Source organism: Saimiri boliviensis, chromosome 2 (genome assembly GCF_048565385.1).
Source record: "Saimiri boliviensis isolate mSaiBol1 chromosome 2, mSaiBol1.pri, whole genome shotgun sequence".
In the NCBI taxonomy this organism is placed as follows: Eukaryota; Metazoa; Chordata; class Mammalia; order Primates; family Cebidae; genus Saimiri; species Saimiri boliviensis.
This window is the reverse complement of record NC_133450.1, coordinates 126,423,821-126,439,793: the sequence shown is the minus strand read 5'-3', so window position 1 is coordinate 126,439,793 and position 15,973 is coordinate 126,423,821. Positions and strand designations below refer to the sequence as shown.

The window sequence follows — 15,973 nt, the reverse complement described above, 5'->3', positions numbered from 1 at the left end:
GAAGTGAGAACAACAAGAACTGTGTGAAGATTGGGCTGACAGTAAGCACCAGGAAGGCCAGCAGGGGCAACTGAAGACTGACTCCATCCACCTGCCATCAGTGCACAAACAGCAGGCAACAGGATAGATAGATGATTAAGTTGAGGGAAGGGGAAGAGTGAATGAGTAAGTGAAAGACAGGCGGGGTGTGTCTGAAGCTGGGTCAGGAAGTGTGGATGACAGAAAGGACGGACCTCAGAGAAAGCAGTCCTCAAACTGGCCCAAAGATCCCCATAGTTGGCAGAATATTCCTGTACCTTCAAGAAAATGGTATACAGAGTCATTTACTGGGCCCTGGGGTTCCCTGGTTACAAGGTATTCCTATGAATGACTAAAAATCTTCAGGCCACCAAGAGAGGTTAATTCAGACCCCCATCTGAGGCTCTGGGTAGACCTGGGAGGAAGTTGGAGTCCTGGAATAGCAGAAGCTTTGTACCACCATCACTGAACAGGAGAAACCGCCAGGGCGGAGTGGGAGCTCTGGCTCCAGCACTTGAGAGGAGAAAGACCGGAGTTGGGAGAGAAAGGCTCACACCGGAGCCTTTTCTTCATGATGCTTCAGTACATGAGCTGTTTGAGTAACAAAAAGGGCTGCATGGCAGTGACAGCCACAGTGTGACCTGGAAGACCTGAGAAGATTCAGGGTGCACGTGAGTCGTGCTACACAGGATGAAGCTGGGGGAGGTCTGGGAGCATTTTCAGGGCTGAGGTGAACAGCCTGTACCACGGTTGCATTTTCTTAGCAACTCCCCAACTTACAGCCTATCAATGCTGTTAGATTCTGATCCATTCGGTACAAACCAAATAGCTGTGACTTAATTGTGCATTGAAACCGCATTGACAACCAGGAAAAACTGAGAGAATCTGATGCAACTGGTAGTGTTTCTGGTTGGTATTGCAAATAAATAAATGTATTCAAATTGAGTGAAGCAGTACATGATGTAATAAAAATTACTTAAACCAATTATAATACAAATATAGTAGGACCTTCTAAAAGCATGTCCACGAATCATATACATTTAAGAAAGGCTATGGCTACACAAACTTGTGATTTTACATTTGATTAATCCTAAGGAATTGACAGGCACTACACACTGGTCTTTCCACCAGAGAATGAACTTACTGAGTAACTGCAGTTTTTTTCTCTAGATTCTAAGGGCTGAGAAGAAAGAATTTTAAATGTGGAAGAAATTTTAAGAATCAGTGTCCAACTCTCTTATTTTATAAACAAGAAAACTGAGGCCCACGTAAGTTAACAGACAGTATTTATCTTTTAATAACAATCTTTATCACTGATATGAAGCTATTTGATTTTCATAAATATTGCACATATTTTAATAAGATTTGTCATTTTTATAGACCATCTAACAGTTAAATTATATAATCTATGATTGTAATTCAGAACCAGAGTTTCTAATGAAAACTAATAATTTGCTTTTGTGCAACCTGAAGGATTTATTGTATAAGATTTCTAGGAAAAATGGTGAATATGTTTTACTAGAATTTCAGAATGAAAACTTATAGAATCTGGGTCTTAATGAACCAAATCCTCTGTAAAATTCAACAATCTTCTACTTCCTATATAGGTCTTCTTAAAGTATTTCTAATATGATGCTTTTAAAAGTATCTAGTGGCATCTGAGAACACTTATAGAAGTTGCAAAGCCTTAAAAAACTGAATCATAATGAAATATTTATTATATACCTTATTTTCTTTTGCATAATCAAAGTTTCAAGACCTGAATCATTAACATTCTGACAATTCTTTCTAGATAATGAGATTAACTCTTTTTTTTCCCCCCCTTTTTCTGAGGCAGAGTCTTGCTCTGTCACCCCAGCTGGAGTGCGGTGGTGTGATCTCACTGCAACCTCTGCTTCTCAGGGTCAATTGATTCTCGTGCCTCAGCCTCCCAAGTAGCTGGGATTACAGGCACATGCCACTATGCCCGGCTAATTTTTGTATTTTTAGTAGAGACGGGGTTTTGTCATGTTGGCCAGGCTGGTTTCGAACTCCTGACCTCAAGTGATCCGCCCACCTCAGCATCCCAAAGTGCTGGGATTAAAGGCGTGAGCCACTGTGCCCAGCTGAGATTAATTCTTAACAAATTAACAAGAGAGAAAATCTGTCAAGGTTGAAAATGTGCACTGTACGAATCAGATCTGTTCAGACTTATTAAAAATAAGTCACTTCACAGAACACTGTACCCTGATGCAATATCCACACAAGGAAAATTAGTGAGCACATCAATGTAATACATCCTGAATAAATAATGACATCAACAATAGCCACTTTATCTAATCCTACCCCTAAATGTCAAGCATTTTGTCATATTACTAAATGACTTTCCAGTGTCTACTACTTGTGCAGGTGAATCTGTAGGTATTTGCATATAATCCAGTTAAAACTGTGATCTGACTGAATTGTAAACAGAGCTGATAAGAGAAGCTTATTGTTGTAGGGCCTAATATCACTTACATTTTAAGAAGACAGTATATAGCAGCAATTTAAAATGCTCAGTAAACTATAGTACAAATGGACATCTATGCTATTTAGCAAACCAACATTCCTTTAATATCTCTATATCATAGTGATACAAATAAGGAAGTTACTTGACCAACTACATATTGCCAGTTTATTTCTTTGATCCAGTTTGACAATATCAACATAACTGATTACTAAACTGATATGATATGTACTCAGTGGAGACTTTTATTTCCATTCTCCTGTTTAGTGCAGAGGAGGTTCTTTGATGCCTTCCTAACAGCTCACCTCTAGAAGGGATGCTTTTTATACCATTCAAATGCAGTGCTAAAGATTTAAAATAAATGCTGCCAGCTGAAGACACATTTTTCTCCTCCTTTCCTTCCTCCCTCCCTTCCTTCCATCATTCACCTGTATGTAAACTCAGGGTACCTAGTTGGTCAAGGATGAGTGTTGCTATGAAGATAACACAGCACGAAAGAGCCTATCTTTTTTCCAAGGTGATGAAAGTATTCTAGGAAGATTTCCAGTTAATAACTTCTCATTGGGAGATAATCAGCACTTTCTCTTCAAAAACGTATTTTCAGTAGTTCACTGGAAATAATGGGTTCTTATTTCAGGCAAGAAATGTATTGTCAATGTTTGCCTGGACATCACTTTTAGACCCGTGAAATGAAGCCCAGGCCGAGGCTGGCTGGAATCTGGATGGTTTCTAGTGCGAGGGAAGATGGGTTGAAAGGAAAGGTGACAGGAAAGATGTGTTTAGCATCCATGAGCAGCTGGGGAGAGTCTTTCCTGTCTCGTAAACGCATCTGAGAAGATTAAGAAAAAAAAAATAAATAAATAAACAGAGCATCAGTTCTCTGAACCTAAAAGATTTTTTTTCTACTGAAATTTCTACCCTCAAATTCTCAACTAATGAAGAATGTTTATCTTTGTTTTAAACTCACTTCATTTTCCCAATAAAGTATTATCAAAAAAGTTAGTGCATTATAAAATAAGATAATAAAATATAACACATTATCCTTCAATAAATTACAAAATATCCATTCAAAAGACGGTGTTGCTGAATCAAAGAAAAAGATGGGAGCTCTTACCTGTATAGTACGAATGAATGATACAGAGACTCTTTCTTCAAACTCATTAACTGGGGTATACAAATTCAATACTTTGACAATCTGTGAGAAATGAAATGATCAAAGTTTTTGGCATATCAATACACACTGGGTACCTAAATCTGAAAAACTGAAAGGATCTGTGGGTACAGATTTCAGTTCTACTCAGGGATGGTCTGGAACCATAAGGAAGGAGAAGCTGGTTTGCTCATTTACCTTTGTTATTTGAATTTTTACAAGAGACTGTATCAAGGTAATGTTTGTGTAATAATGTAAGAAGCCGTATAAATTTAGAATATTCAAACAGTGTAAGAAAATAAAACATGAAAAAAAAAGTCCCCACTCCCATCCTTCCAGTCTCCCAAAGTGGCAATTGTTAACTATGCACTGAATCTTCCAGCTGCTATACATATTCTAGTTCATATTATTTTTATTCAAACGGGATTCCTTCCATTAATACCATTCTTCAACTTGTTTTCACCATACAAAAATGTTAGCTATATTAATATCTCTTTTGAATGTTTTAAAATCATATTTTTTATAAAACATCATAAATAACACGAATAACAAAAGCCCCTAAAGAAATTACCAACTACTTAGAGAGTATGAAGTTATCTTTCAAAAAGTCCAATAATTTCTTTTGTAAAATGGTCATGTCTATTTAAAATAAATACACTTTTCTAATTAAAATAAATCATTGTCTATATAAGGTAGACATTTCCATTTTCAAGGTATTATCTAAAGCTGTGCTGTCCAATACAGCAGTAGTCACTAGCCACAGGGGGCTATTTAAATAACACAAAATGAAAATAATAGTTGAATGCAGGACAGTGCTGATCTATAGGAAAATTAATTAAGGACCAGAGAGAGATGAATTAGAAAGTGGGCATGTTTATCAGGTCTGTGGTGACAAAGTGAATCAGGGATCAGTCCCTCAGAGTCAAGTATTTGAATTTTAAAAAGTAGAACCACTTTGTTAACTAACATTTGCTAAATAAATAAATTGTAGGTCTGCCTCACTCTGCGAAATATGCTTAAAGTATATTTAAGGATTAAAGTATATTCTTTAGAAGTTGAATGACAGACAACTTCTATAAAGTTGGGCTTCCTCCAGTGTATTCTTACTTTCCACACTTGAAGAACTGGGAGGAAATCTCAAGACCATTGTTCAGTAGGATAGTTCTGCTTTATTTTTAGCAATAACTTATGCAAATATCAATTCAACATTAAGAAACTACAAATCTTGATTCCGATTATCTACTGAGTTTTTGTTTGTTTTTCTGAGATGGAGTCTTGCTCTATAACCCAGGCTGGAATGTAGTGGCACAATCTCGGCTCACTACAACCTCCGCCTCCTGGGTTCAAGCCATTCTCCTGTGTCATCCTCCCAAGTAACTGGGATTACAGGAACCTGCCACCACACCAGGCTAATTTTTGTATTTTTGTAGAGATGGGATTTAACCATGTTGGCCAGGCTGGTCTTGAACTCCTGACCTCAGGTGATCTGCCCCCCTTGGCCTTCCAAAGTGCTGAGATTACAGGTGTGAGCCACCACATCTGGCCTACTGATTGAGTTTCAATTGTATTGGGCAAAACTGAAAATTTCATATGTTATAGGACATATGATAAACATTAAGAAAGTCTTCCTTTAGATATCTTACTATAGAATTTGCAAGAGTCTCTATGATAGAGTCACCTGGATACAACTCTGTCTTCCCTACTAAACTGTAAGCTCCTTGAAGGCAGAAATTTTTCCTTATTTATTGAAGCATCTTCCCCAGCAATAAATATGGTGCCTTCAGGTGGAGGTTCAGTTACACTTGTTGAAGTAACAACTATCTGTCTTTAAAAAAACAAAGTGATTATTTGATAATCCACTCAATTATCAAATAATATGGAAAGCTATTTTATAGAATATAAGCTGCATAGACTGTATACTCCATGAGAGCAGACTTTGCTTTGTCTATGTATCCCAGTGCCTTCAATGTTATATAGAACACTGTAAGCACTCAATACTTACTGAATACTGAACACACTTAACTGTAATTAGCACTGAAATGCATTAATTTCTGGCAAAATCTCCTTGCTTTAAGATCGGCACAGACACATCTTCTTGGACGCAGATCAAGGCAGCTCAGCGATATAAGCAATAAGTAGAAAACTTTTTTACTTCCCTAAAGATCATCTTTGATGAATATTAAATTATTTCATAACAGAGAAATAATGCTCTACCTGGGCAGTAGTTAAAGCATTGCACATAGAACAAATGGCTTCTGCGTCATCATCTGTTTTCTTTTTCACTTGCAAAAGTTGAGCAGCCTGAATGAGAGGTTCCAGGGTTTCTTTAGCCCCACTGTTCATCAGATTCTTGTCACGCAGCCATTCTTCCAGTTGACTGACATTGTACCTATGGAAAAAAAAAAAAAAGAGAGAGAGAGAGAGATACAGAGAATGCAAATTTGCTGAATATTGTCAAAAATGTCTTAATTTTGGTGTGTGTGGCCTTGTCAGGATTTCTGTTAAAATGACAGGCAGTATTTTTGTTCAGTTTTCTTAAATCTCATCAGCTGTGCTTAAAAATTTATTATAGTCATGAGGATTATAATCATCATTATATAAGATTAAATGACAAGACAATGTAATTCTCTTTACTGGAAGATGGATATGAAGTCATTATGGTAAAAGTTATTAGACTTGCTAATAAACAAAATAGAATACTTAATGTAGCTCTGCCAGAAAGCACTTTGTAGCTTCTCTCACAATTTCAGAGCTGGGTTACTGTTGCAGGATGAGACTTGATAGTCCTTGAAGTACTTTCTCTTAAGGCAAACTCCAAATCAGGTAACAGAATAACTAGAAGCCCCAACATATACCTGTGCTCAGGCCTTAAGGGAAGAGCCCAGGAGATGAAGACAGTGGCCTAAGAAAGCTGCAGGATGAAGGAAGAGAGAGGCAACAGAGGGCCCTTGGAAGAGACAAGGACTCCAAATGGGGACAGAGACAAACTACAAAGACAGTGAGATTTCACAAAGTAGCCAACCAAGTGGCAGTGGTCCTAAGACTATGGTCAATGGACACACAGTCAGCACTTAGCAACCAGGTAAATAGGATCCAGCATAATATTATAATAGGTGGCTCCACATTCCACGTAGAGCTTATGGAGAAATATGTTCTACTATCTGAGAGGAAGGCATTATTGTCTTTAAATTCACTACAATCCAATGTGAGTCAGGATGGAAAATTTGAAAAGAACATTAATCCTGAGATTGAGTACCTACTAAAATTTTCATAGGAGAAATCATTTTTTCCCACCTCTTGGTGAATATTCTAGCTGTTTTAAAATAAAAAGTTTGTGGTCAGGCGTGGTGGCTCATGCCTGTAATTCCAGCACTTTGGGAGGCTGAGGCAGGTGGATCAGCTGAGGTCAGGAGTTCGAGACCACCCTGGCCAACACGGTAAAACTCTGTCTCTACTAAAAATACAAAAATTAGCCAGGCGTGGTGGTGCACGCCTGTAATCCCAGCTACTCGGGAGGCTAAGGCAGGAGAATCTCTTGAACCTGGAGGCAGAGGTTTCAGTGAGCTGAGACTGTGCCAGTGCACTCCAGCCTAGGCAACAAGAGCAAAACTCTGTCTCAAAAATAAATAAATAAATATTAAAAAATAAAAAAATTTGCAAAAGAATGAATTATATTACAATAATGAGGTTATGCTAAGGAGTATTGGGCATAAACTTAAGTGTAGCTTTTCTTAAATACAGAGGGAGGATATTTTAAGAATTAGTAAAATATCTATTAGACCTGTTCTTTTTGCCATAGGTACAAAAAGGTATCTTTCCAAAAATATATTTCTAAGGGCAATCAAACATTAGAAATCTTCATTACAATTTAATAATTTCTTATTATATAATTAAAACACACACACAAGGAGAGGAAGCAGCTATCTCATCTTTGTGTATTTTTGCATCATCTCTTTACTTCCCCAAATAAGCAAGCTTCACAGTGGAGTAGGGTTTCCTATTAAGAATGTGAAGAACCTGTTGGCAGGGTAAAGACAAGAAGCAATAAAGAGATCTAGAGAAATCCAGCCAGATAAGGGAAAGTGGCTCTGTGCCAGTTCCTCCCTTGCTGCTTGGCTGCACAGCTCCATACATCACGTGCAAAGACCAAAAACAAGTCATTAGCTCTCCACAACCCTGGCAGGCCAGCCAGGCAGCAAAAAGAAGCTGTCGCAGGTGTTGGTATTTGCTCACCTAATCTGCATGCCTTTACTCCAGGAGCACATGTCCTTCCGTAGGAGTAGGTTGTTCAGGGTGATGGCCCCCACAATATAGAACATCTGCTTGACCACCTGCTTGATCAGTTCAGGGTCCATGCCGTGCTGACACATGACCGAGTGGAAGGAGTTGAGCTGCCGGAGGATGGAGTCCAGCGTGTAGGTGCCCTCGTCGGCAATACTGGAGGTTCGCTTTCTCAGCCCTGTGGGCTTCACTCCAGACACGCCCTGAATCGTTTCATGTTCCAGCATGCCTGAGACTGCAGGAGTATTTCAGTTGTTAGAGGTGAAGATGTGGAAGGAAACCTTTCATATGCACATAAACGTGCACAAACACACACACATTCAACTTTGGAAAACTGGCCGAGGTGGGTGGATCACTGGCGGCCAGAAGTTCAAGACCAGCCTGGCCAACATAAGGAAACCCCCATCTCTATTGAAAGTACAAAAATTAGCGAGGTGTGGTGGTATGCACCTGTAATCCCAGCTACTCAGAAGACTGAGGGAGGGCAATCACTTGAACCTTGGAGGCAAAGGCTGCTATGAGCTGATATCGCACCACTGAGCTCCAGGCTGGGTGACAGAGCAAGAATCCATCTCAAAAAAAAAAAAAAAAAAAAAAAAAAAAGATCTGGGTGCCAAAATAGTGGGAAAAGAAACTTCACTACAAAAGGGCTTCTGGATTTTAAGCTTTGCTGAAGGAATAATTATTTATTATTTATTTATTTTGAGATGGAGTCTTGCTGTGTCACCAGGCTGGAGTGCAGTGGCGTGATCTCAGCTCACTGCAACCTCGGCCTCCTGGGTTTAAGTGATTATCCTGTCTCAGCATCCCAAGTAGCTGGGACCACAGATGAACACCACCACACCCAGCTAATTTTTGTATTTTTAGTAGAAACGGGGTTTCACCATGTTGGCCAGGATGAGGAATAATTCTTAAATGCAAAAATTTACTATGAATTTAAGTAAACTTAATGGTGTATTTTCTAAAATAAGAAGCATAAGAAGCAGTAGCCTTGTGATAGCACAATGGTGTGTGTCTTGGGTGGGTTTTTGAGAGATGTAGGTAGCAGTCAGGATTAAGATAAGCATTCTCCATGTTATCTGAGCCTCAGAGGCAAAAATGGTAAGAAAGCCAGGGCACTGATAATCATCTTGGAGAAGATGTGGGAGAGGGGAGTGGGATGGGGCTGGAGAGCTGGGCCCTTTCTTATTCTGGGCTTCCCACAATAGCAGTGAGACCTTGGGCTGACCTCAGTCTCCTAGGATTCATCTTCTTACTGTGGCCCTGCTGTTTCCCTGTTGTGCTCTCTTAGCATTTGGCTTATGCCTCCCCTAGAATGTTTCTGAGATGTCCACTCCCTGACTGGGAGCCCCTTGAGAGCAAAGGCCACATCTGGTTCATCTTGCTACTTAACTGTGCTAAACACAGATTCCCTAGAACTGGTACATTTGTTGTTGCTGCTAAATGACTGGGACATGGGGGTAATGATTTAGAGTGGGGCTTCTTCAAGGCAAATTTCTTATTTAGCCAACAGAAACAGGCAAAGCAAAAGAAAGATTGGCTGAAGGTGACCTTCTTGGTATCTGTGTTACCACCTACATTTTAGCTGACCTAGGGTGCTTTAAATTCATAACCTTTTAAGGGACATCTGAAGAAAACATTGCCATCTCCCATGGCTTCCTCAACTTTTTATGTCTCAAATAGCTGGTTAACTGTGGCCTGTGAAAGCAAAGGAAATACTATGAGCCGATAGACGGGAAATGAAGTTGTGGAAATGGGGAAAATGCAAGGATGGGGAAAGAAAGTGTAGCTAGAAGTGGCCTTAAGAGCCTGCTGATAATTTGCTGGGAGATAATAGTGTTTGGTAACTTAAAACAATTTTTTTAAATTCATGGATTAAACTGTATTTAAACATTAAACATTAAGGAAGGGAACTAGGTATTACTGTTTCAGTCTTGTGGAAGGAAGGAGTGATTTTGATGCATCCCAGTCAACTATGGCTGGGTTTCTGGGATTCCTCAGCTAGGTTTAGCCCTGTATCTTACTACTTTATGCTTGTCATATGAATTCCCTTCCTGAAACATGCGCCACTGGTGGCTACTTATTGACTGGCACGAGTGATAGGCAGGCTGCGATGCCCAGTGGGGTCCTGGCCTTACCAATCATTGGCTGAAGGATGTTCTCTAACACCCGCACGAGCTGCTGGTAGATCTGAATGGCCAAGTCACTCAGCACCTGCCGATACTCAGCCAGGTCAAAATTGGTGAGGCAGTGTTCATTCTGGCGAGATGTGTTGTGCTTCATAAAGCCCTAGAGTCATAATGCAAAGTTAATGATACACATGAAGTAACCTGTCTCTTCAGTAACTATCTCCGATCTGATCATCATCTTCATGCTCTTTTCCCCTCTGTCCGAGGAGCTTCCCCACTGCAATGCCAGGACTGACATTCTCAAATGCTGACGTGTGTTTGTTTGCCTCCATCATACCCGCCTCCACTTCTTACTAGCTTTTCAGTAATACCTAAACTTGGCAACCTAGCATTTAAATCTTCCCAATACAATGTCAATGAAATTAATGGGAGGAACTTAAATTAAAAAAAAAAAACAAAAGTGAGTGTTTCACTTCTGAAACAGGTTTACTGTTAAACACTAAATTATCTAAAGTACTAATCTCTTAACTTCAGTTCATTAAATATAGTCCTATTCTTAAATACTATACCCAAAGGACATATATAATCTTGAAATAGCCCAATTTCTACAGAGACTGGTGAATACATACAAAAATTTCCCTTTACTATATTTTGTGGTACCCATACCATGGTTTTCAGTCAGAGGTTAGAAGGGAATCTTTGGTGTTATCTGTTAAATGGAACTGAATGGGCAGCCCTTTTTCCAGTCACTTTGCAGTTTAACACGTTGCTTGCCTGATGCTGCCTGATGAAGGATTCTCCCCACAGCCAGTGTCTGCCTCCTTACCATCTACTTAATGACTGGTTCAAGTGTGGGGACTGACAGCAGCCCCTTTGGGGGATTCTGGTCTGTCGGCCCCATCTTCTCAGGGACCAGGCCTTGCTCATCTCTGTGTCTCCCATCATCTGCCAGGACAGGCCTGGGCCTCTGGGTGCTTGGGAAGTGCTGCTGGGGACCTTCTCTGCTGCCCTCCTGGCAAAGGGATGGGAGGTACTGAGGGCAGTCGGTTAGGGTCATGGGACCTCAGCGGGGTCAGGCTCAGACCCAGGATCCCATCTCTGCTCCTTCTCCTTGTGGCCAAGAGAACTTGGACAAACCAATGAGCCCTAGTAAGCCTTGGCTTCCTCATCTATAAAACTGGGCTATAATTCTTACCTCACAGAGATGCTATAGGAATTATCATAAATAACATCATGTGTAGTAAGTGCTGTCTGACACATACTAAACAGCCCTTAATAGTCATTATTAATATTCTACATAGTTTTGAATATTTGAAGCCTATCAAACAACTAATAAACACATCCCTACAAAAAAAACCCAACAGATTTTTTTGGACAAATTGAAAGAGACAAGCTTTGATCACTTTTTAATGTATTATTAAACCAAAATTGATTAATTTATTTAAATAGTTCACTATTCTGATATGAGCTTCTGAAATGCCCACTAAAACATATTGACAAAAATGTTCACTTCTGGTAACTATTCACTGACCAATGCTTTATTTTTTTCTATGCTTTCTTATAATATAAAAAAGAAACTGTCATTCTCCAAATCACTATTTCATAGATAGTGAATATCAAACAAAGCAATGAACTTCTAAGCCACCTCTGAATTTGGGTTTCTAAAGTAAGAAATGATTAAACATTCTGTGCTTTTAGATTTTTCCTTAAAAAGGTCAGAGAAAGTATAGCATGCTGGTTTTGTAATCAAGGTTTTCTCACCTCTTCTCCACTGTACTGCTTCAAGCAGTGCAAAAATCGGCATGTGTTAGAGAGCCAGAAGGAGACGGTTTCAAAATCATCACCTCTTTTCTGAAAGAGAAAATAAGTCTAAATTTGTCTTTTCCTTAGGGAAATAACAACCTAAAAAAAATTGAACAGACACCAAAGGACCCATTTCTTTCAGTTGCCATTATAAACAATTATAAAAATAAACCACATTGTAGTTGTGAAGTCTTAACATCATCACTATCAGAATGTCAGCCACCAGATTCATTAGTTGTTGCTTTGCTTGCCATTCACTTTTTTGGCATAGAAAATTAAACTGATGTGAATTTAGCTGTCCCTTTAAGCAGGAAAAAATTCACCCAGCTGGGCACAGTGACTCACACTTGTAATCTCAGTACTTTGGGAGGCTGAGGCGGGTGGATCACCTGAGGTCAAGAGTTCAAGACTAGCCTGGTCAACATGGTGAAACCCCATCTCTACTAAAATACAAAAATTAGCTGGGTGTGGTGGCGCATGCCTGTAATCCCAGCTACTTGGGAGGCTGAGACAGGAGAATCACTGGAACCCAGGAGACGGAGATTGCAGTAAGCCAAGATCGTGCCACTGAACTCCAGCCCGGGCAACAGAACGAGACTCTGTCTTCAAAATAAAAAAATTAAAAAAAAAAATTTTTCACTCAGCCACAGCTGATGGAAACTCATGTTCCTTGGGGTTAACGATGGGAATCAGAACTAAAAGCACAAAGAGGAGTAACTAGTATTGTGAGAAACAATATGAAAAAGAATTTGAAGCACTTAAACCCAGACTAGATTAAAAATCTTGTCAAAGGTAAGATAAAATTTCTGAGCTGTGAATCGAGAGATGAGATGGAGGAAGTCCTGCACTGAGCAGCACAGTCAGGGGAAAGCTGATTGGCTCTTCACCAGGACTGGGCCACCATGGCAGGAAGAAGAGACACTCACTGTGCTTGAAAAAGATGTTGGGGCTGGGAATACCTCCCAGAGGCTTCATGGCAGACATACCTGGAAGGATTATGTATCTGTAAACTAAACTGTTTAGATGAACTAATCCCAGTTTGGATATGGGAAGTCAAAGAAATATCAATGTTTGCCTACACTTTTTCTCAAAAAACCCTGCAAAGGAAAACCAGAATAGTTTATCTAGGACAGGTACCTAGCATTAAATGATCTTAGAAGCTCTTTTTTTTTTTTTTTGCAAGAAATCATATATTCCAATGACTCTATTACTATATCACGACAAAACCCAGGTTCTTAGAAGCTGTATGAGTATCTGCCTTTGGTTTCTTGGTAGTGGCTTTACGCAGTAAAAGTGCACAGGATATATCATGGAGAAAGATGGGTTTCTCATAATAGCATTGTTTTTTACATAAATAAAATCAAATTTTTAAGAAAGTATAAAACACTCTTAAATTTTGTAGAATATTCCCCTAAAAAGACTTTCAGAAAAAAAATCCTAGAGGATATCAAACCTAACTAAGTCTTTTAAGCTGAGACAGAATAACTGAGTCAGGTCCTGATTTTCTCACTAAGTAAATATATGAAAGACCCAGCTATGTAGTCTTCCAGTGAAGGAGGACTGCCAGTAAATAAACTTTTATTACATTCCCAAACACAGAAAATCATCCTATAGCTGAAGTGCAGATTTGACCAAAAATAACTCTATCTCTTCCAAAAATCTGGATTACAACTGTTCCTAGTGGAGGCTCTGAGATAAGCTGGCAGGGACAATGAAGGCAGGTTGGGAAACTGTGCTGGTCACTGTTGGGCTGTGGGAGAGTGTCACTAAAGCACCAATCTAGACTGTCTTCACTGAGCTCTACACAAATCCAACTGCAGAGACCTTCAGAATAGCCTCAGCTGGATGTAACTGCACCTATACTAAAGAGTTACCAGATAAAGGTGATTAAAACCTAAGGAGAAGACTTCATTCTAGAAATGATTTGGCATCTGTTTTCATTAGTGGGCTCCAGCCTTTGCTAAGCCATTTATTTATTTATTTATTTTTTCTCTGAGACAGCGACTCACTCTGTCTGTCATCCAGGCTGGAGTGCATTGGCATGATCATGGCTCACTGCAGCTTTGACCTCCCAGGCTCAAGTGATCCTCCTACCTCAGCTTTCCCAGTAGCTGGGACTAAATGAACATGCCACTATGCTTGGCTAACTTTTAAATTTTTTATAGAGACAGGGTCTCGCAATGTTGTCAGATTTGGACTCAAACAATCTTCCTGCCTACACTTCTCAAAAGTGCTGGGATTACAGGCATGAGCCACAGCACCCAGCCCATTTTTATACAAAATAACTCAACAAATATAATTTGAACATTAAGGGTGTCTGCTGTCCTCATGAAAATGAGATATTCTGTATTACTTCAAAATGAAAGAACATTTACTTTTTTGGAGATTAAAAAAATATTAAAATTGAATGCCAACTCTTTACCAAAGAGGTTACCAGATTGAGTTTGTCAAAGTAATATTTTCTATAATAAACAAGCTGTATTTGATCAAAATTAATAAATCCATGTTAGTTCTTACTCTATCTCACAGAGAAAACAAAATGAACTCAAAGCTCTTTGCAGTTTTTATCAGAAATTATCATAATCTAAAAACCGTATGGATTCTCTACATATCTTTGGCTAGTTATGCTGTGTAGGGCTGATGGCAAAAAAAACAGTTGCCAAAGTTGAAACAGGTATGCAAGACAAATACACAATTCAAAACTGGGATGTGAGACGAATTCACATTAATTTAAAATGGTATTAAACAGTGTTATGTTCTAGTACCCACTAATTTTTAATCTTTACATGATTTGGTATGATAGTCAAAACAGTTAAGTATCTTCTTGCAATTGTGATGACAGAAAGAAAACTTTATGATTTACTTTTTTTTCTCTCTAGGAACTGGCCTAAAAAGTAGCGAAAACTTGTAGTTTATCTAAGTGCATACTGCATCAACGCACTAAAAATAAAATGATTTATGTTTGGAAAACATTCATCAAGTTTTAAATGCTCAATCTTCAGAAACTCCATGCTCTAGTAACCACTGTAGAATGTTAACGACAGAAAGTATCTGCACGGTAGGGACTGACAGAGAACAAGCATCTGTCAAAAGTTCACTCTCCAGGGCTACAGAAGGGTGGAATGGGGTTAGTATTTAACGGGTACTGCATTTCAGTATGGTGAGGATGAAAAAGCTCTGGAGATGGATGGTGGTGATGCCTGTACAACAGTGTGAACACACTTAATGCCACGTAACTGAACACTTGAAAATGGTGAATATGGTAAATTTTATGTTATATATGTTTTACCCAATTTTTTTTAAAGTTCATGAAAGAAGTCTTGGATTTGAAAGAGTCCACTGGGCATGCTGACTATCCACTTATCTTTACCCTAAAAGTTCTCATTAAGTTCGATAATCAGAAAGCAAAAGACCTGAAGCACATGACCTGAGCCCCTCACAGCAACATTGAGTTAAAACTAAGCCTGTGCTCACTGTTTCTCTGGAGTCAAGAGGGGGATTATGCAAGGTGACTCAGTGACTACCGAGTTGTGTAGGCTTTCTGCTCTGTTATATAACTGCTATCTTTTCCAAGTCTCTCTTCTCTGATTAGCATCTGTGTGTTGCTTCCCACATGGAACCTCACATTTTAGGTAACAGGGAAACTTATGGGGTGAGGTGAGAAAAAGTTGGAAGAAAAATTTTTAATGTTTTATCAGATGTCTTTTTATATGAATGAGCCATGTCTTAAACTTATTTAACATCTATTTTAATTTCAGTATCACATTTCCTGTATACGTGGATTCTACTAAATATTTTTAATTTAGTTCTAAGTAAAACATCAAACTATATCTGTTCATGAATAAACTTAGTATACTGCACAGTTAAATGCAGTTAAGTCAAGTTAATTTTGAACTGTTCAACTTGTTTTGAAAGAAGGCAGACAGACATGTTCAAGGAACAATGTTTCCTCCAGTGGAAGTTTTCACTCAAGACTGAAAAGTGGCTGGGTGCAGTGGCTCATGCCTGTAATCTCAGTACTTTGGGAAGTCGAAGGTGGAGGATCACTGGAACATAGGAACTGGAGATCAGCCTGGGCAACACAGTGAGACCCTGTCTCTACAAAAC

At 39.1% G+C, this 15,973-nt stretch overlaps 1 protein-coding gene across 4 annotated transcripts in view; it reads right to left on the bottom strand.

Moving 5' to 3' along the window:
* Positions 1 to 959: 959 nt before the first annotated feature.
* The window catches only part of MYO5A (myosin VA), a 222,489-nt gene continuing 207,475 nt past the window's right edge, over positions 960 to 15,973 (bottom strand). For all 4 annotated transcript variants that reach the window (XM_074394231.1, XM_074394232.1, XM_074394233.1 and 1 more), the window contains 6 exons: positions 11,825 to 11,914; positions 10,073 to 10,223; positions 7,887 to 8,169; positions 5,868 to 6,042; positions 3,618 to 3,698; positions 960 to 3,332 (listed from right to left, as the gene is read on the bottom strand). In XM_074394231.1, the coding sequence (XP_074250332.1) occupies positions 3,180 to 3,332; positions 3,618 to 3,698; positions 5,868 to 6,042; positions 7,887 to 8,169; positions 10,073 to 10,223; positions 11,825 to 11,914 (933 nt within the window). In that variant the 3' untranslated portion in view covers positions 960 to 3,179. The remainder of the gene's footprint in view (positions 3,333 to 3,617; positions 3,699 to 5,867; positions 6,043 to 7,886; positions 8,170 to 10,072; positions 10,224 to 11,824; positions 11,915 to 15,973) is intronic.